The sequence below is a fragment of the Rhincodon typus genome, chromosome 33 (assembly GCF_021869965.1).
Source record: "Rhincodon typus isolate 14 chromosome 33, sRhiTyp1.1, whole genome shotgun sequence".
NCBI lineage: Eukaryota > Metazoa > Chordata > Chondrichthyes > Orectolobiformes > Rhincodontidae > Rhincodon > Rhincodon typus.
In genome coordinates this window covers 2,852,866-2,874,850 of record NC_063364.1, presented here as the reverse complement: position 1 = coordinate 2,874,850, position 21,985 = coordinate 2,852,866, and the positions used below count along the sequence as shown (strand labels likewise).

At 39.7% G+C, this 21,985-nt stretch overlaps 1 protein-coding gene across 9 annotated transcripts in view; it reads right to left on the bottom strand.

Moving 5' to 3' along the window:
• zfand6 (zinc finger, AN1-type domain 6) overlaps nucleotides 1-21,985 on the bottom strand; it is a 45,102-nt gene that overhangs the window by 5,984 nt on the left and 17,133 nt on the right. For all 9 annotated transcript variants that reach the window (XM_048615842.1, XM_048615847.1, XM_048615846.1 and 6 more), the window contains 2 exons: nucleotides 9,296-9,405; nucleotides 4,844-4,960 (listed from right to left, as the gene is read on the bottom strand). In XM_048615842.1, the coding sequence (XP_048471799.1) occupies nucleotides 4,844-4,960; nucleotides 9,296-9,405 (227 nt within the window). The remainder of the gene's footprint in view (nucleotides 1-4,843; nucleotides 4,961-9,295; nucleotides 9,406-21,985) is intronic.

Sequence of the window (21,985 nt, the reverse complement as noted above, 5' to 3'; positions counted from 1 at the left end):
CTCATCCCGCCCCCTTGACCTGTCCCCTCCCTAACTCCCCACCTACACTCACCTTTACTGGCTCCATCCCCGCCTCTTCGACCTGTTTGTTTCTCTCCACCTATCCATCTTCTATCCGCCTCCCACTCTATCCCTATTTATTTCAGAACCCCCTTCCCCTCCCCCTTTTCTGATGAAGGGTCTAGGCCCGAAACGTCAGCCTTTCTGCTCCTATGATGCTGCTTGGCCTGCTGTGTTCATCCAGCCCTGCACCTTGTTGTCTCGGATTCTCCAGCATCTGCAGTTCCTACTATTTCCTTTCAGTGTATTATTCTTTTCAAGTCAGATAGCACCCTTTTCTCTAAACTCTAAGTAAAAGTCCAACTTGTTCAGCACTTTATAATAAAGGCAAATCCTTCACATCAGGAACCAGTCGACTAAATGTGCTCTGAACTGCTTCCAATGCCAACATATCCCTCTTTAACCAAGATGTACTGTGGTCACTTGGTCTCAATGCCCTATACAGCCATAATATGACTCTTCTACTTTATAGTCTATCTTCTTTATAATAAACACAAGCACTCATTTGCCTTCCTAATTATTGCATTTGCACGCTGGCACTTGGATTCTCGTACAAGGATACTCAGATATACTGCTGAGTTCTGCAATCTCTCTCCATTTAAATGGGCTTTTTCTACTCTTCCCAACAAAGGTACAGCCTCACATTTTCCCATCTTATGTCCCATTTAACCCGTTAATATCCTTTTGCTAACTCATGTCTTCAAAACAATAGTTTCCAACCTATCTTTATATCATCAGCAAATTTAGCAACAACACATTTAGCTCCTTCACCTAAGTCACTCATATCACTTTATGGTCTCTTCGTATCCTCCTCGCAACTTACTTCCCTATTTACTTATGATGTATCTTCAGAGATCTGACTGCAAGATAGTCTGTTCATCCAAGTCATTTTTATATAGACCCTAATTAGAGGAGGCCTTAGTAATGGCCCCTCTAACACTCCAATAGTTAAAGTCTGCCAACTTGAAAATGGCCCATTTATCCTGACTATTTCCTATTAGCCAGATCTCAATACATGCTAAATGGGTCAGCCAAAACAACACATACTTTTACATTACGTAGTAACTCTTCACGATACCAAATGAACACGACATCTACGACTCCATTTTAAAAGCCCAGCTTGTCATATCCTCAAAGAGAACTCCAATAGGTCTGTCAAGCATAAGTTACTATGTTCCAAAACTACACTGACACTGCCTGACCAAAATATCTTTGCTATGACCTTTTAAATAAGGTACTCTAGTATCTCCCAGTGACAGATATCATATTGTCCTGCCTATAGTTATACAACACAAACAGACTCTTCAACCCAACTCATCCATGCCAACGAGGTTTCCTAAAACTGAACTGGCTTCATCTGCCTGCATTTGGCCCATATCCTGCTAAATCTTTCCTATCCATATACCTGTACAAATATATTTTAAAATGTTGCAATTTTATTCACTTCTACCACTTCTTCTGGCATTTCATTCCATTTACATGCACCGAGGGTAATTTGCCCCTCAGGGCCCTTGTACATCTTTCCCCTCTCATCTTAAACATATGCCCTCTAGTTTGGGGGGAAAAAAAGAAGACCTTGGCTATTCATCTTAAAGAGGTTTATAAAATCACAAGCGAAGGTCACCACCACCCACCCCCCCACCAAGCCTCCTCTGCTTCAGGGAGGAAATTCCCAGCCTCTCCATATAACGCAAACCTCAGAAACATCCTTGTAAATCTTTTTTGCACCCTTTTCAGTTTAATAACATTGTTCCTCTATCAAGGCAACCAGAATTGTATGCAATACTCCAAATGTGATCTTACCAACATTTCGTACAGCCATACTGTGCAGTCCCAACTCCTGTACTCAATGCTCTGACCAATGAAGGCAAGTGGGCCAAATGGCTTCTTTTCCACCCAGTCTACCTGTGACACTACTTTCAAGGAACTATGTGTAGTGATGAGAACAAGGTCAGCCAGGTGGATCTCAGAATGAGTTCCCTGATTGAACCAGGTTAACAGCCACAATTATGGAATTCTGGATGACAGATATAAACAGGAGTGTCACAGGTTCTGTTCACTCTAGGATCATGGCTGATTGTACAACTTAATAGCCTAATCCTGCTTTCTCCCCATAACTTTTAATCCCATTCGCCCCACTTGCTATATCTAGCTGCCTCTTGAATACATTAAATGTTCTGGCATCAGCTACTTCCTGTGGTAATGAATGCCACAAGCTCACCACTCTGGGTGAAGAAAGGTCTCCTTATCTCTATCCTAAATGGTCTACCCTGAATCCTCAGACTGGTGACCCCTGGTTCTGGACACACCCACCATCAGGAACATTCTTCCTGCATCTACCCTGACTAGTCCTGTTAGAATTTTATAAGTCTTTGAGAGTCTCCCCTCATTCGGCTGAACTCCAGTGAAAACAATTCTAACCTAGTCAGTCAATCTCTCCTCATACGTCAGTCCTGCCATCTCCGGAATCAGCCTTCGCTGCACTCCAAGAGCAAGAGCATCCTTCCTCAGAAAAGGAGACCAAATCTGTACACAATATTCCAGGTGTGGCCTCACCAATCCAATCCTTGGATTGGATACTCTAATTTCCTTTGTAAGCCATGGATTGGCCGTCTTACCTATTTTGCTTTTATGCCAGACAGGAATAAAACAGTTGTAGTTCCCCTATGCGTTCCTTGAATGTTTGTCATTGCCTATCCATTGTCATCCCTTTAAGTAACTCTCCCCAATCAAGGCCAACTCATGCCTCATATCTTCATAGTTTCCTCTATTAGAATTCAGCACCCTAGTCAAATACCTCACTCTCCATCTTGCTAAAAAAAATTCTATAATGTTATGGTCTCTCATCCCCAAGGGATCTCGCACCCACTCAGACATCTTTGACCTTAGCACCAGGGAGGCAACATACCATCCTGGAGGCTCGTTTGCGGCCACAGAAATGCCTATCTATTCCCCTTACAATCAAGTCCCCTATAGCTATTGCCCTGGCATACTTTTTACCCTTCCCCTCTACAGCAGAGCCAACCATGCACAATGAGTTTGGCTACTGCTTTCCCGTGAGAGGTCATTCCCCTCAATATCCAAAACGGTATATCTGTTTTGCAGTGAAATGGCCACAGGAGATTCCTGAACTACTTGCCTCTCATTTTGTCTGGTGGTCACCTTCTTCACTGTCCACTAAACCACCAATTTTGGTGTCATTTGCAAACTTACTAGCCATACCTCCTATATACTCATCTAATTGCTTATAGTCCATTGTTGTTCATCATTTATATAAATTTCCTGTTTTCTGTATCCCTCCTTTCTTGAAGGAGGTGTTTGTCAGTCTTCAGTTCCTCTAGTTCTCCCTTTACATTCCTTCCAGCGATAGTGATTGGTATAAGTTTTTCTCTCGTTTGCCTCATTTTCTACTGTGCTTTGTTCAAAACCTCTGATAGTCCCATATTTTGGAATATTATTTCCTCATATCTCACCTTTTAAGGGAAGGATGTTCGCTTTGGCAAATTTTCCTTTTCTAAACACATGTACAGCCTTTACTGTCTGTTTTTCCAAATAAACCTGGTGTCATGCGATCTCTGACCTTGTCCACCCCAGTCCAACACCACATTTATATTTCTTGGCTTCTTCCCCCTTACTAATTTCTTTGAAGTTCAAAAAGAACCCCCCTATCAAATGTCCTCAGGGCAGTTATAACACAAAGTAAATACAGAATTGTACACACTCAACATTAATGCAAAATCTCCCCTCAAGAATCACCAGCTCTGTTGGAACCTTGGAACATGCAAGAATAAGTCAGGGTAGGGTGGAGACAGCATTGAACAAAAGAATTACGGAATGGGTAACTATGAAGCCATGACAGGCAAGATGAGACAGTGCACAGCTGTAGGGTAATCTCAGTTTTGTAGGCCAGTGATGGTTGGAAAAGAGAAACAATCTGCACAAAGGAAAAAGAGACATTAGGGCATCAGAAACACTGCGCTAAGGGGAGATCGCGGGTAGGAAAAGGGGTTGAGGGGGCAGACATAGATCTTCATAAGAAGTCTAATACGGGTGGGGACAGACAGGGAAGCAGGCAGGGAGAGCTGTATAAACAATATCAATATTATGAAGGAAACTGATGAGCTCCTCTCTCAGCTTATGGTGGGGAAGAGGTTGAGGTTATCCTTACTTTTCTCTGATGCTAGAGTAGTAAAACAGCCAAGAAATGACAATTAAATAATTTCATATAGTGCAGCACTATTTCCATGCAAGCTTGCAGTGCACATATCCAAACACATTGCTTGTCAAATTATTCTATAGCTTCAAGATTATAGTGTGCCAAACAGAGTTAGCGCATCAATAAACTGAACTATGGATTGATAGCAAATGTATAATCTTCAAGAAATTCAGTTTCATGCAAGGATCAGCCAGTGGGGGTGAGAGAACATCAGGCTACTCCATTACTCCAGGTCCAATGCCAACAGTAGCATTAACAAGGCAATAAATTCCCATCTTGCTTCACTGGCTAAGACACAGAACACACATAATCACCATGACAGAAATTAAAAAAAAAAAATTAATTAAAATTCTAGCCAAGGTAGTGACTTGATCCCAACTTAAAATATAGACATAACAGTAAGTTAATAAGGTGGTGAATTAGACAGATGAAAAATTCAAAATCGGCACTAAAACAATCACCACCACTTCTGCATTCCAGCACCGAGACATGCCCAATCAGATACTCATAACTGAGCTACACGTACATGTCCTACACACTGAATCCTGTCCAGCAGACAATACTGACCTGTAAGTCCTACTTTTTTCCGGCAGGTAAAACAACGATTCTTCTTCTGCTTGGGTTTTTCAGGAGACTTATCCTGTCTGTCAGAAGATGTCTGTGCAATTTCTTCAGATGTAGAAGCTTTAACAGATAATAATGAACTTAATTATCAAACACCAAATTTCTGGATTTTTTCCTGAGCAACAAACAAATTGCCAAAGTAAATAAGACAAGACTGAGAAGACCTGGCTCAAAAAGGGAGGGCTGTACAATTGCTAGGGCAGTATTTTGGCAAAATTGTATAACCAGGGTGGTAGAGAGGTCATTAAAATTAAAAATGTGTGGGGGTTGAGGAGATCACAGGAGAGGGGATATAGTAAAAGGGAAAAAAAGTAGTAATACAATATAGAGCAGAAATTTGAGTCAGGATTACCAGAGTGTGACAGGAAGTGATAAATTGTACACAGTCATTTGGAGTGCATCAGCAGATAAATCCAGATATTGCAAAAATGGTTTTTAAAAAAAAAAAAATTAAGACCCTGGATCTGAACGCATGCAGCATTTTTAAACAAAAAAGGGATGAATTATTGACACAGACATTATACAGGCATGGTTGAAAAGTGACCAAGAATGGAACCTTAATATTGAAGGATATTTAACCTATTGGAATGACAAAGCTTAAAAAAAAAAGGGTGTCAGAGTAGTTCTTTTAATTAAGAATGGCACTACTTCGATACTAAACGGATGACCTTGGTCTGGTTACAGACAGGAAATAGTAAAAGGTAAGAAACCATTTGTGGTTATAATTTATAGATCCCAAACGCTTACACTGTACGAAGGGGCATACAGGAAGTAAATGAGGCATGTAAAAAAGATCATGCAGACAATAGTCACCTGTGATTATTATATTTAGATTGACAAAAGTGGAATGAGTTTGCAGAGTGTTTCTCAGAACAGCATGCTACATAGCCAACCAGGAAACAGGCAATTTTAGATTTGGTAATATACAATGAGACAAGATCAATCAATAACTTCATGTTAAAGAAGCCTCTTGGTAACACAATCACAATACAACAGAATTTAATCCTCAGTTTGAATAGTAAAGTGGAGGGCCATGTTTGGTGCTTTAAAACCAAATAATGACAACCTTTAGGGTATGAAAGCAGAGCTGGCTAAGGTGAACTGGGAAACTAGGTTAGAAGATAGGACAGTACAGTTGCAGTAGCAGACTTTGAAGGAGATATTTAATATCCAATTTCTCTCTAGGATAATGCATTTGGATAGTAAGTAATGCTCTTTCAGAACATGCATTATCCATAGCTAAATAAGGAATGTAAAGATTGTAGATCAAAATTTTAATTTAATACTAAATCATTAGTAGGTCAGAGGACTGGGTATACTTTAAGAATCACTAAAAGAGAATAAAGAGGCAGGCAGCAAGCATGGTATTAGAGAAAGCTGGTTGGCAATATAAAATGGACTGTCAGCGTTTTTAATAGGTATTTAGATAGGAATAGAGTAAGTAATCTGATAATGGAAGTGCAGAGGCTTTTAACAGGAATTTTCTGTCTTCATGATAGAAGACTTTGTAAATTTCCTAAGGATAATTGAAAATTAAGAGGAAATGGGGAAGCATGAACTTAAAACCAAATAAATCAAGGAACAGACTCTAGGACAACTTGGACCAAAAGGCTGACAAGATCCAGAACAAGATGGCCAGCATCCTGGGGTCTTAAAAAGACATGGCTGTTAATACTAGGAACATTGGTTACAACCCTCCAAAATTCATCCAACTTTTGGGAAAGTCCTAAGGAAAACAGCAAATGCAACACGTTTATTCAAGATAGGAGGCGGCAAAAATGCAGAAAGCTGTAGGCCATTTAGTCTAGCATCATACAGCAAGTGCTAGAATCCATTATGGAACAGATTATAGCAGGTTACTCAGTAATCCACGATGTGATCAAGCAAATCTAACAAGCAATTATGAAAGGAAATGAGTGCTTAACTAATACAATAGAAGTTTTAACAAAGTTACATTCACCCTGACAAAGGGGAACCAGTAGCTGTAGGGTACTTGGATTTCTATGAGGCATTTGCTGAAGGTGGCACAAAGATTACAACATACGATGAAAGCCAATGGTGGGGTGGGTGTGCGTGTAACATTAGTACAGCTGAAGGATTAGCTGGCTAACAGAAAGCAGAGAAGGGATTTTTTTTTTTTTTTTTTTTTAAATAAAAAGGGATAGGCGGGCTATAATTTCTAGAGTGCCACAGGAACTAATGCTGAATCCTCAACTATTTACAATACATATGAATGACTTGGATAAATGCATGTATGGTGACTAAATTTGCCAATGACAGCAAGATTGGTAAAATGTGTTAAACTGTCAAGGAGAGATAATGAGCTTGCAAAGGGATATAGTGAATGGGCAAAAAAAAACAAAAAACTGACAGACGGGAGCATAACACGGATGAAGATGAACTGGAGTTGTCAGGCAGAGCAGAAAAACAGTACATTATTCAAATGAAAACAGATTGCAGAATCTTGAGATAAAAGGAATTAGAGTGTCCTGGTACATGAATCACAAAAGGGTAGTAAAACTGGTACATTAAGTGAACAGGAATGCAAATTGAACATTGGCTTTTATTGCAAGAGGATTGAATTTAAAAGTAGGGAAGTTTTATAATGCTTTGGTGAGACCATATTCGGAGAACTGTGTTGTGTTTGGTCTCAATATTTGAATAATTGCTTTAGAAGCAGTTCAGAGAAGGCTTACTTAACCCATTTTCAGGATGGAGAGCCAATGAAGAAAGGTTGAACAGTTTAAACCTATATCTAATGGAGTTTGAGAACGAGAGGTGATCTTATCGAAACAGAAGATTAAGGGGGTTCTATCGGTAGATACCAGGAAGAAATCTTGTGGGCAGACTAAACACAGGTAATAACTCAAGAGTAAGAGGTCTTGCTTTAAGGGATTAGAGTTTTTTTCTCAGTCATCCAAAGGTGAAATTCTCTTCTCCAGAGAGCAGAAGGTTGATCATTAAGTTTATTTGAAGCCAGGTTAGGTTGATTTTTGACAAGGAGTTCAGGGTTATGGGTGCTGACAGGTGAAAGGGGGCTTAGACCACAACCAAATCAGCCACAATCTTATTCAATGGCAGAGTACACCAAAAGCTCTATGTTCCAAAAACCTATACATGGATCACATGCAACATTTGAGAGAAATGGTGGGGTTTAAAACAAAAGGGGAAAGGGAGAACTGCTACAGTATTATCTGCACATAGTATACATCCTAAAAAGAAAAGTTTTACCTAGGTCTGTGTATGCCTCCTCTATTTTTCTCTTAGTCCTCCGTGAAACCTCCTCCAGCGGTATGCAGTCATCTGCCTCACTCTCTGTGCTAGCATCATAGCTGTACCCTGTGTCTGTGTTCTTGGAAGAGCTGGAGTAATCTGAACAGTCTTCGCCATTATTCCCCACTAATGATCTGTCACAACTGTCCAGCGTTGCTCTCTCTAACTGTTGATTCCCACCCAAATCTGCCACAAGAATCAGATCAGTTGAAATTTCAAGCTTTTTCTCCAACTCCACTCCACTATTTAAACCTGGAGTATTTTTTTTTTTTTTTTTTAATAAAAATATGGTACTTTGCTATCATTTCCAAACAAGCCTGTAAACTCTTAATTCTATTTGGTCAAATTTCAGAGTTTACCTAAAACTTATCAAATACTTTTTGTTCCATTTTATTCCCCTCCTGAAGATGCCAGCTCTTCAACTTACCCAAACATTATTTTACACATGAGGGTTTAGCAGGCATTGGAACCATAAAGGGCATCACAGCCATACCTGATTCATCCAGCCTTCTCATCACATGTCCACAGGTGTAAAACAACATTATGCCAGGGCTGAACTCTGATTTTCCTCTGCTACTTGGGATGGCAAGGCCAATTATGATAGTGCAGTGGTTGTAACAAGCCAACAAAAAACAGCAGGTACTTGATACTTTATACTATATAATCGACATCAGGACGGGGTATAGAGATTGAGTAGGGGGTAATGGGAGGGAAAAGAAAAGAAAAAAGGACAGAAAGGCAAGAGGAGAAAGAAAAAAAAGGAGGGAAACAAACAAACAAAGTCATAGAGACAATGGAATTTTTTAAATAAATTAGAGCAGCTCAGAATGAATTTCAAATTGGAGGTGAAGATTGAGATTTTGTCCAATTTAAAACACAATCACATTGCAAATGCTCCACACAATTGATGCAACCAAGGAACAATTCAGACACATTAGCCACCCTACTTACTCTCCCTATCTAGATGTATCTTCAATCAAATCATTTCTCCTGGAATGCTGATCATACATGTTTACTTCTAAAAGTACTTAATTTGCATGTTGTAATGTTTTGTGTTCAAGCAGATTTAAAGTTGAATTTTCAATCAGATGGCACTGAAACGATATCTGAAAACAAAGTTACCCTGCAACTCTTTTTTAGTCATTGCTTGGTTATCTTCTGTGTGGTCCCCATCACTTTGGGGATTTGTTACTGATTCACGGGATAGTAGCAGCAGCTGATTGGACACTGATCTGCAAAAGAAAGCAGAATATAAATTCCAAACAGGTAAAATTTAAAGTTTAGAAAGCAGGTATTAAAAACATGACCAGTTTACAAGTGCAAAGAACATTCTATGCGTCCCTCAATAACCCAGGGGATATTTTTACACAGCCCCCCTTTTTTTATTCATATTATTTTCTCACACACATTTATCCAGTACCTCCACGAATGTTGTGATGAGTTCAGCACTCATCAACACCCATGACACTGCTTGAAAATAAGGGTGAATTCCCTATTATTCCATTTTGGCACAGCTCAAAGGCAAAGTGAGCAGTTGGACCACTGCACCACAAGACCAACTGTGGTAGATGCAGAACCAATGTTAATTACAACATTACAAAGGAAAATAGCGGTCTGAGGATTAGGAGTGTTTTAAAATCGAAGGGTCACTAAAAGGTTAAAAAAATGGAAAAAAAACAGAGTAAACCAACCATGACCTCAATTTTATTAAAAAAAGTATTACATAAAGGAAACGTTTGAAACAGGACAGGAGAAATCATTATGGAGTGTGAGGGTATAGCAGAGACAGTGAAGTAATGTTGTCTTCCAGAAAAAGAGATGAGGAAATTAATTGCCGAGTCCTGAGGAAAAGTCACTAGACCCAAAACATCTATTTTCTGCCCACAAAAAAAAAAAAAGACCGAGCTTCCAGCTGCCTGGCACTTCAACACACCACCCTGTTCCTTGGCCAACATCTGTCTCAAGCTTGCTGCAGCGTTCCAGTGAAGGTCAATGTAAGCTAGAATAACAACACCTCATTTTCCACTTGGGGACCCTGTAGCCCTCCGGACTCAATAGAGTTCAATAATTTTAGGGCTGGAACTCTCCCATGTCCTAGGCTTCTACCTTAGCCTGCCATTACACACTACCTACTGTTAGCCACAAACAGTTTCCATTAATTATTCACCCTCCTAGCCAAATCATTATCAACTCCTTTGTCTGTCCAACTGTTCTTCTCTCTCTTTGGGCTCTATCCTCACCTATCATTTACTCTTTACCCCCTCCCTCACCCTATCTTCTGCATATAAACCAACATGTTCCTAGCTACCATCAGTTCTGAGGAAGGGTCACTGGGCCCTAAACGTTAACTCTGATCTTTCTTCACAGATGCTGCCAGATCTGCTGAGCTTTTCCAGCAACTTGTTTTTGCTCATGGTCTGAGGCTGTTTGCACTCTGGGCTCCAACTTGCCTGCTATGATTATTAGCTGGGTTCATAAGTTTGCAGTTAGACATGCACCAAATTCTAATCGCGAGAACAATTCAAAATGGTTTTGCAAAAAGTTTCCTTGTTTTGACAAATTGAGAGTTTTTTGATGGAATTACAGGGAACTAGCTGATGTAGTGCCCAGATTTCAAAGGAAAAACAAAATCAATAAAAGATAAAACACAAGTTTAATAGGTAAGATAATGCTTCATGGAGTTAGGTATAATATATTAGCACGGATAGAGGATACTGGAAGTAGACAGCGGGGATTAACAGAACACTTTCAAGTTGGCAGGCTGTGACCTGTGGAGTGCTATAAGAATCAGTACCTGGGCCTCTTATTTATGAGGTATACTAATGAAGGTGAAGAAAGAGTAATGTAATCAAGTTGCTTATAAAACAGATCTAGCTGGAAGCTGTAGGGATGACCCAGAGGGGCTGCGAAGATATACAGACAAGTTAGAGAGGTAGGCATTTTGAGTAATCATATGGGAAAGTGTGAAGTATCACTTTGGTCTGAGAATAGAAATGTATAGATATCAGTATCCAAAGAGACTTGGTATCCCACACAACTGCAGGTACAGCAAGCAATTGTAAAAGCAAATGGTTTGTTGACCTTTGTTCCAAGGGGACTAGAAGTTTTGCTATAACTGTAAACAGTCTTGGAGAGACCACACTGGAATACATATTTAAGGAAGACATACTACTAGTATTGCAGTACAGCAAAAATTCACAGAGTATCCCAGTCTCAAAGTTGTGTGCAAAGGTTTTGTTTTTTGCAAATCACTTTAAATCTTTGTCTCTCATTCCTATTCTTTTACATATGGGAACAGCTTCTTCCTATCTACTTTATCTAGAAAACTCTCATGATTTTAAACATTTCTATCAGATCTCCACTTTTATTCTCTCCCAGGGAACTGTCCAAACATCTTCAATCTGTTCTCATAGCTAAAATTTCTCACCACTGGAATCATTCTTGTAAGTCACTTCTGAACTGTCTCCAATGAATTCCTTTCTATAATGTGGCACTCAGAATTGTATACAATACTCAAGCTGAGGTCTAACAAGTGTCTTATGCAAGTTCAACATCTCCTCCTTGCTCTTGTATTATTAATTCCTTTCTCAGCCTGTCCTGATACCTTCAGCAATCTGTGCACAAATGTACCTAGATCCCTGTACTCTGCTCCTGTACCCCTTTAGAATTGCATCCTTTATTTTGTATAATCAGTCCATTTTCTCCCATCAAAATGCATCACCTCACACTTAGACCTTTTGATTCTACAGCTCAGAAAAATGGACCAAAGGACTGGCACAGACCCAACAATTCTAATCACACGTTACAGCACTTGGCCTCTAACATTATACACCTTGGCATCATAAGTGTACATCTAAATATAATTTAAATGTTACAAGATTTCTGCCTCTACTACATTAACAGGCAGTGAGTTCCAGGTTGCCAACACCCTTGGGGTGAATTAAAAAACTCCTGACATCTGATCTAAATCTCTTGTCCCTTACCTTAAAAAGGTACACTACTTGGTCAATGATCCCTCCACAAAAGGGAAAAGCTACTTCTTGTCTACACTATGCCCCTCAATTTTATATATCTCATTATTAAATGGTCAGTCAGCCTTCTCGGCTTTGAATTTTTATCTGCTACCTATCTGCCCACTCCACCAACTTGTCTATATCAGTTCAAAGTTCTACACGGTTCTCCTCTCAGTTCACAATACTTCCATATTTTGTATCATTTGCATGAAAATTAAAATTGTCTACCTCAAGATATTGCAAGGTTCTCAATATGGACGAATGGAACTCCATTAGAAACCTTCCACCAGCAGGAAAATTATCCATTGACCATTACCGTTTGCTATCACTCAGCCAAGTTTGTATCCATAATAGAAAACACCAACATTTATTTACATTGATCAAGACTCAAGAAGTTCCCCTAAATGATCATATGAATTGTTGTGAAGTTGGTATAGTACTTGTAGATTGGAAGACAGGTGGTAGAATTTGTTTGTAAAACGATGGCGGGGGGGAGCGGTGGGGGTGGGGTGTGGAAAAGGGAGTGCATGTGGCCACTTTAGAAGATGTTTTTTTAAAAAAAGGCTTGGAGATTTAAAATAAATGTCTGCAGGCAGATGTACAGAGAGCTCTTGAAATTGAAACTTTGTATCAAAGGCCACACTGTTAGCAGGCAAAGCAGCATTTTTACCAAGACAACAGGTTTTTGAATTTAGCCAATTAAATTTAAAACATGCCCTAGATACCAAAACCCAAATAAATTTAAATCTGATGGTTTTGACTACCTAAGACCAATCCTATTGTAAGAAATTGATAGGGCAAAGGTATAAAAGAGGCCATTTGAAAATCAGGGTGAGAGCGAACTGCTACCTTAAGAGAATCTCTAAGCTCTCAGAGTAAGCACCATCTAAATAAAAGGTACTACAGCACTCTTAGCGAATATTCCTGATACAAGAATTCAACGGAGGAAAAAGTGGTCCTGACTGATGGACAGCAGAAGGCAAAGAATATCTGGAAGACTCATCCTGACTAATTTGAGAATTTTTTTTTTTTTTTTTTTTTTTTTTAAATTAATTTGGTTTGTACAAGTGATACTTATATCTACTGAAACAGCACACCATAATTTTGTTTTATTTGGGAATAGTTAGTAGTTAAGCGGGGGAGGGGGGGGGGGGAAATTGTTCGGTTTGTTAGTTCTGTTAATTCATTCACTGTTTAGGAGTTAGATAAATCAATTGTTACTTGTTGCTTATAAAGGTTTGTGTCAAGGATTTCTTTCATTTAGCCACTCCTTCATAAAAGATAGGGGGTGAGGTAGATTATACCAATTTTCACACTTCCTTTAACAGATTACGAGGGGAGGTGAGCTTCTCTAGGAGTTTCGGTTTTCATTATCCGACAGGTGTCAACCTCCCCTCCAAACAGATTGGGGTTTTGAGTCCAGGCTCAAATCTGAACAGATTTGGGGTATGAAAGTTCCCAGCAGATTTAAGTAGACTTGGGGATTAGTGTCCTAGATCTTTAAATAAATTTAAGTGAGAAGTGGAAAACCTGTTATTTCGGTGACTTTGTTATTGGTTAAATCAAAAGTGGAGGAAATGGCTCTTAACATTGCTAGAGGGCTTCGGGGGTTTGAGGATGCTTCCCAAATTTGCCAAGAAAGTTTAAAAACAGAGGAAGGATATACTTTTATACTTAGTGAACAGGTGGATTTGGGTTTAACTAGGGACAAGAGGAAATTGTAAAGAAGCATTTAAGTATACCAGAAAACAGTCTAACTTCAGTGCACTTGAAAAAATTGAGTTGAAAATTAGACAATTGGAGTTAGAAGATAAAGAAAAGGAAAGAAGAGCCAGGGCAAAAGAAAGGGAAAGAATGTTCAAGTTGGAAAACATGAAGTTGGAACTTGAAGCGGCATAATTTTAAAAAGTACGAGGCAGAAGTGAGGATGAGCAAACTCATCATAGCCATCAGCCTGGTAGGGATATATACCAATATGTTCAAACATTACCAAAATTCGATGAAAAAGATGTAGAAGCCCTTTTTTTTTATTTCCTTTGAAAAACTGGCTAACCAGATGAACTGGCCAGAGACTATGTGAGTAATGATAATTCAGATCAAATTGGTAGGCAGGGCTAGTGAGGTGTTTGCAGCACTGTCAGATGAGGTGTCAAAAGATTATGAAGTAGTAAAACAGGCTATTTTGAGTGCCTACGAATTGGTACCAGAGGTATGTAGTCAACAGTTTAGAAATATAAAAAAAAGGGAAGGAATCAGGTCAGACTTGCATCGAGTTTGAAACAGTTAAACAGAGCAACTTCGATAGATGGGTGAGAGCATTAAAGATAGAAAAGACATAGGAGGATCCTGGACAGATTATTGTGCTGGAGTTCAAAAACTCACTTCAAGAAATAATAACTTACGTCGAGGAACAGAAAGTTAAAAACAGCAAGAGCTGCAGATACCAGATGAATACGCATTAGTGCATAAATAAAAATCTAGCTTCCAACAGCAGTTTCATTCCGTGAGGGATAGAAATTGGGAAAAAGGAGATCCTTCATTGAGAAACAAAAAGTAAATCACACGGAGAACAGTTTACCACGTGAAAAAAGAAACCCAAGAGAGTGAAAAGGAGGTAAAAGGCCTCTTAAGGTTGGGGGGGTGGGGTTTCACAAAGTCAGTGCTGGTGGATTAAGACAGGCACTGGGAAAAAAGGATGTGTTAAAAAGAGGCTAAACCAGTGGTATTAGTTGAGATAGTGAAGGAAATCCTAATAGAAGTTGAGGAGGTGCAGGAGAGTGCACGGCCTAGTCATGAGCTGAGTTCATAGATAATAGAATCCCTACAGTGTGGAAACAGGCCCTTCGGCCCAACAAGTCCACACCGACCCTCAGAGCACCCACCCAAACCCCATTCACCTCTAACCCACCTAATCTACACATCCCTGAACACTACGGGCAATTTAGCATGGCCAATCCACCTAGCCTGCAAATCTTTGGACTGTGGGAAGAAACCGGAGCACCCAGAGAAAACCCACGCAGACACGTGCAGAATGTGCAAACTCCACACAGACAGTCGCCAGAGGGTGGAATTGAACCCGGGTCCCTGGTGCTGAGGCAGCAGTGCTAATACCAAGAACTGCAGATGCTGGAGTCAGAGTCAGTGTGGAGCTGGCAGAACACAGCAGGTCAGGCAGCAGAGGAGTAGCAAAGTCGACGTTTCAGGTCAGGATCTTTCTTCAGTTCTGAAGAAGGGTCTCAAGATGCTGCCTGACCTGCTGAGAGCCTTCACCTTTGTGGGTAAGGTTTACTCAGGATGAACAGGGTGAGAAGGTAAAGAAGTTAAAATATTAAGAGATTATGGGAGCTGTTCAGTCTAATAGCAAGAGCTAAAATTATTTGTACTCTGAAATGTTGCCCGAGGGTGATAATCTGTTGAATAAAATGCACAGAAATTTAGCATTCCCTTGTGTAAAATAAGGCTGGAAAGTCCAATCAAGACTGGGGAAAATGACAGCAGGTGTGATTAAAAGAGTGTCTATTCCCAGGAATACACAGTTTGTTCTTGGAAACAACCCAGCCGGATCAAAGGTGGGAGTGATGCCCATCGTAGTGGAGAAGCCAGAAGCAAACCAGGGAACTAAGCAGTTAAAAGAAAAATACCCTGGAATTTTTCCGGACTGTGTGGCGACAAGATCCTACAGTCATAAGTTAAAGCAAGTAGGGAAAACTAAAGAGAAAGATGAAGGAGTTGAGGCCCAGTTAATTCACATCACCCTGTTTGATGAAATCGTAAAAGGAAGAATCTAAGCAGTTAGAAGATCAGGCAGAAGTGTTTGTTCTGAGTGCTGAGCTCCTAACAGTGGTAGGAGATCCCTTGAAAGCAAGGTTTAGTGGCCCCAATTAGTTTGAGGAGAAGTCGAGTCAAGTGGATTATCTGGTAAAGATGCCAGATAGGAAAACAAATTTAAATCGGCTATGTCATGTGAACACGCCGAAACCTTACTATGACAGGGAAAGGGAACCGGAGGAACAGGCATTAGTTACTGCCACTCAGTGAAGAATCAAATCCAGAGGATTTGGATTTTCACATGCCTCAGAATAAATTGAATAACGAGGAAGTCCTTAAAGGATGGGATAGGGTAATAAACTGTGTCTGTCTCAGGAGTTATAACAAAAAGATGAGATGATGACAGGAGTTATATCATAAAGCCTACTTGGAACAGGAATCAGAATGTATTCCAGAATGTTATTACTTTAAGGGTTGACTCCAAAGGCAGAAATGGAGACCTTGGCAGGTTGGTGCAGAAGAGAAATGGGCAGAAGTTCACCAGACTGTGTTGCCGGTAGCACACAGACAGAAAGAACTGCGGGTAGCACACCTGTAGAAAGTCACTTAGGGGTGTAAACGACTCAGGCTAAGAGACAGAAGCATTTCAATTGGCCTGGATTACATAAAGATGTGGTTTAATTTTGCTGTTATCTGTCATACGTGTCAAATGGTAGGAAAGTGACAGGCAGTAATAAAATCAGCACCTTTGATGCCAATTCCCACATTTGAAGAACCTTTCACACGGATTTTGATTGATTGTGTAGGTCCCCTTCCTAAAACCAAAAGTGGGAACCAGTATTTGCTAACAGTAATGGATACGTCTACTAGATTTCTGGAGGTAATTCCATTACAGAATGTCAAGGCAAATAAAAGGTTGTGAAGGAGTTGCTTGCTTTCTTTACCAGTTATGGACTACCTTGGGAGATTCAATCAGACCAAGAGTCCAATTTTACTGCCAAATTATTTAAGGTGGTCATGGATAGTTTAGGCATCCATCACTTGATTTAAAAGTGCGTACCATCCTGAATCCCAGGCAGCATTGGAAAGGTGGCATCAGACCCTAAAGCCCATGCTGAGGGCTTATTGCCAGGATTACCCAAATAATTGGGATAAAGGTATTCCATTTATATTGTTTGCTGTTAGAGATGCCCCAAGTAAAATCGACTCAGTTTACTCCATTTGAACTGATATTCGGACATGAAGTAAGAGGGCCTTTAAAATTAATTGAGAAGTGATAAGTCTGAAGTCAGAGATCTCACAGTTGGATTGTGTATCTGAGGTGACAAAGATTAAAAACAGAGTAGATGAATTAGCTAGACAACATTTGAAGATGGCATAGCACCTAATGAAGCAAAAAGGCAAATATGAAATCTAAAATTCATACATTTGCTCGTGGGGATAAAGTATTGGTGTTGTAACCAGTAGTAGGAGATCACTTCAAAGCAAGGTTTGGTGGCCCCAATCAGAAAGAGACGTCATCGAGTCAAGTGAATGGAGAAGGAGAAGTCGTCGAGTCATGTGAATTATCTGGTAAAGATGCCAGATTAGAAAAAAAATTTAAATCGGCTAGGTCACGTGAACAAACTGAAACCTTACTATGACAGGGAAAGGGAACCTTAGAAACAGGTATTAGTTACTGCCACTCAGTGAAGAATCAAATCTAGATGATTCGGATTTTGATGTGCCTCGGAATAAGTTGAATAATGAGCAAGTCCTTAAGGAATTAGATAGGGTAGTAAGCTCTCTCATGAACCGAGAACTGAATTGAATGACTTGTTGAGCACTTTGAGGACGTGCGTAGAGATAGAATGGGGAGGGCTAATACCATAGTACATGACACTGACATAGGAAATGCTGTTCCCATAAAACAATAGCCCTAGAGGCTTAATCCTGTCAGAGTCACAGGCACAGAAGGAAGTGGAAGCGATGCTCCAAGAAGACATCGAGCTGAGTCAAAACGAGTGGTGTTTGCCAATCATGTTGATTCTCAAACCTGATGGTACTCGACAATTTTGCGTAGATTATCGGAAGGTCAATACTGTGACTAAGTCAGACTCAGTCAATTCAAAGGTTGGAGGGCTGTGTGGAAAAAGTTCAACAAGCCACTTACATCACAAAGCTGGACTAACTTCGTGGTTACTAACAAGTACTTTTGTTGGAGAGTGAAAGAAATTTCTGCGTTTGTTGCCCAAAATGGGCTATATCAGTTTAAAATAATGCCCTTTGAAATGAAGGATACACCAGCCACTTTTCAAAGACTTATGAACAGAGTTGTGATAGGATTGAGTAATTGTGCTGTCTACATAGATGACTCAGTGATCTTTAGCCACTCGTGGACAGATCACATGACACATTTGGCAGAGCTCTTTGAGACTACAGAATGCAGAGTTGGTCATAAATTTGGCAAAAACAGAATTTGACGGCAGAAGTGACCATTCTTAGGATACAACATTGGACATGGAGGGATGACACTGAGGAACACGAAGATGAAGGCCATCAAGGAATTTCCAAGCCCATCCTCGAAGAAAGAGGTCTACGATTTTTGGAACGGAGCAGATTTTATTGCAACTTTGTCGCAAACTTTAGTAGCGCGGTGGCACCGCTGACGGATTTGTTAAAGAAGAACATGAAATTCAGGTTGACACAACCATGCCAGAAAGCATTTGAGATTTTCAAAGCAGTGTTAACCACTGCATTAGTTTTAACCACGCCAAACTTCTTGAAACCCTTTAAAGTCACTATTGATGCAAGCAACATAGGGTTTGGTGCTGTGTTGTTACAGGAGGATGATTGTTGAATTGAAAGGTCAATTGATTATTTTTCAAAGAAATTCAACACACACCAGAGAAAATATGCAACCGTTGAAAGAGTTATTGAGTTTGGTACTGGCCTTACAACATTTTGATCTATGTTGCAAACAATGTACCAGAGATAGTTATGTACACTGATCACAACCCTTTGACACTTTTGGAAAGATTTAAAGACTATTTTGCTGGAGTCTTATGTTACAAGCATTAGATTGTAAATGCTGTGGATCGTGAAAATGTAATTGTGGATGGGTCATCGCAAGCTTAAAAGGAAAATGTGTATAAGATAGATATAGTAGTGTTCAATGTCATACATATGTATACAGAATTTGTTTGAAATGTGTAGCTCTAGATGAATGACCTATGTATGTAGTTAATGGTGTTTAAGATTTAGAAAAAATGAAGCTCTTTTCATAATGATGGTTCATTTTTTCTTACGGGGAAAGAGGTGTTGCGAAGTTGGTATAGTACTTGTGGACTGGAAGGCAGGATATTAGAATTTGTTTGTAAGATAAGGGAGGGGGGGGGAAAAGAGTGTGTAGTCTCTTTAAGAGATGGGTTTTTTTAAAGGGAGATTAAAAAAAAAGAGTCTGCAGGCAGCAGCAGACGCACATAGAGCTCTTGAAATTGAAACTTTGTATCAAAGGCCGCACTGTTAGCGGGCAAAGCAGCATTTTTACCACGACAACAGGTTTTTGAATTTAGCCAATTGATTTAAACCAAGCCTTACATACCAAAACCCAATTAAATTTAAATCTGATGGTTTTGACTATGCAGGACCAATCCTACTGGTCAAAGGAATAAAACAGGTCACTTGAAAATCAGGGCGAGAGCGAACTGCTGTCTAAAGAGAAACTCACTTGCTCTCTCAAATCGCTAAACTCTCAGAGTAAGCACCATCTAAATAAATGTACTACAGCACTCTTAGCTAATATTCCTGACAAGAATTCAACGGAGGAAGGCGTTCGTGACTGATGGACAGCAGAGAGGGCAAAGAATATCTGGAAGACTTATCTTGACTAACTTTGAGAGATTAATTTATTAATTTGATTTATACATGTGGGATTTGTATCTATTGGAACAGCTTACCCTTACAATTGTGTTTTATTTGGGAATAATTAGTAGTTAAGGGAAGGGGGGGTGAAATTGCTTGGTTTGTTAGTTCTGTTAATTTGCTCACTGTTAGATTTAGATAAATCAATTGTTGCTTATAAAGTGAATATCAAGGATTTCTTTCATTTAACCGTTCCTTCATAACAGATTGGAGGCGAGAGGCAGATTATACCACTTTTCACACTTCCTCTGTGGGTTTTAATTTTAATTATCAGAGAGGTGTTGACCTTCCTTATGTAACAGAATCTACTGTATTGTCTAGGACAGCTATGATTATTTTTAAAAAAGAAGACACAAGCTCCAAAGCTTCCAAAATATGGTCTAACTGTAATTTTGTAATCATAACCTGCCCCATACTCTCAATTCAAACTCCAAAATCTCATGATAAATTCGTCACAATTCAATAACTTATGTACCTACACAAAATGACTAATTTCCACTTTCACTCTTCACTCATTTTGCAACACTAGTCACCTCATCCAACATAATCAAAATTAGCCACTGATCATTTTTAAAGCTTCAAGACATTGAGCACCACATTCACCTGCTTCACCACCTTCTGGCCAATGCAGCTTTTGCTTTACTTTTGCTTAAGTCTGCCACTCCCTCAGGTTGGTATGAGCAATTATCACTGATCATAGAACCCCTAGTGTGGAAACAGGCCCTTCGGCCCAACAAGTCCATACTGACTCCGAGCATCCCATCCAGACCCATCCCCCTGTAACCCATCTAATCTACACATCCCAAAACACTATGGGCAATTTAGCATGGCCAATCCACGTAGCCTGCACATCTATGGACAGTGGGAGGAAACCCATGCACATTCTCCCCGTGTCTGCAAACTCAACACAGACAATCGCCCCGATCCATAATATCCAGACACCCTTCTACCTGGAGAATTATTTCCTAGCTAATTTGAGAAAGATCCAGCCATAGCATATTTCCTGTACTCTTTTCTGTGTTACGGCCTTCCTTGTTGTGCAACAGACACCAATTCTCTACACTTGGCACAAACATTTTCTGGAAGTCTCCGTACTGCATCCCCTTGTTCATATTTTGCTATTCCATCAAGCTACTCAAATTCCTCCTACTTCTGATACAATTTTATTTTATTTTGTTCAAAAAGCACAATTTATGGACAGTCAATATGGTGCTTTATAAATACCTTCTTTAGGACTAAAACTAGTCTGACTCCAAACTAAAACACAGATTCTAAACAAGGTCTCACACCTGACATGCATTATCTGACCTAAAATGTCATCTCTTCTTCATACTGATAAAACCTTTAATTCTCTTAGGCCCATGACTTGAAAGGAGTTTGGGGATTTACAGATACATATTAATCAATTAAAACCTTCTAACTGATTAAATATTTAGCAGCATCTTAGGTTTATTTAGTACATCCTCATTAATGGTGTGAACCTTTGATCTTTCACTTATAAATTCTGTGTCTGACACTACCTCTGTCACCAACACCTGAAGGAGGACTGAGGCTCCGAAAGCAATGTTTTCAAACAAACCTGCTGGACTATAACCTGGTAGTGTGTGATTTCTGACTTTAAAATCCAGGGACCGCAAAAGGAATTGTTGCACTTTGAAAATACAAGGAACTCATTATAAGCCGTATTTGGTTAAGCAATGCAAGAGGAAAGACATCAAAACATTGGGACTTGTGAGCAGAGTGATAGCCTGCTTTCTCCCCACTGACACTGCTAAACCTGCTGGGATTTTCCAGCAATTTCTGTTAGCTTTTCTGATTTCCAGCATCCACAGTTCTTTGTTTTGTGCGTGTGTGACCAGTTGTGGATGCCATCAACCTGACAACAGCACTTTGACTGGCTCTTGGAAAGTGAAGAGCTTGGCTGTTTACAATATAGAGAGAAAGTGAGATGCCTCTGGAATACCGGAAGAACAGATTCTGCATCTGTCTCCTTTGTGTCTGAAGAAAGCCAATTATTTTCTCTCACCAGTTGCTATAAGCTGTTGCCAGTAATGAAGAAATTTTGTAATTTGATGTAGTAAGCTCTGCAGTAGTCTCTGAAAAAAAAAATGTAAGAGAATCTGTAGAA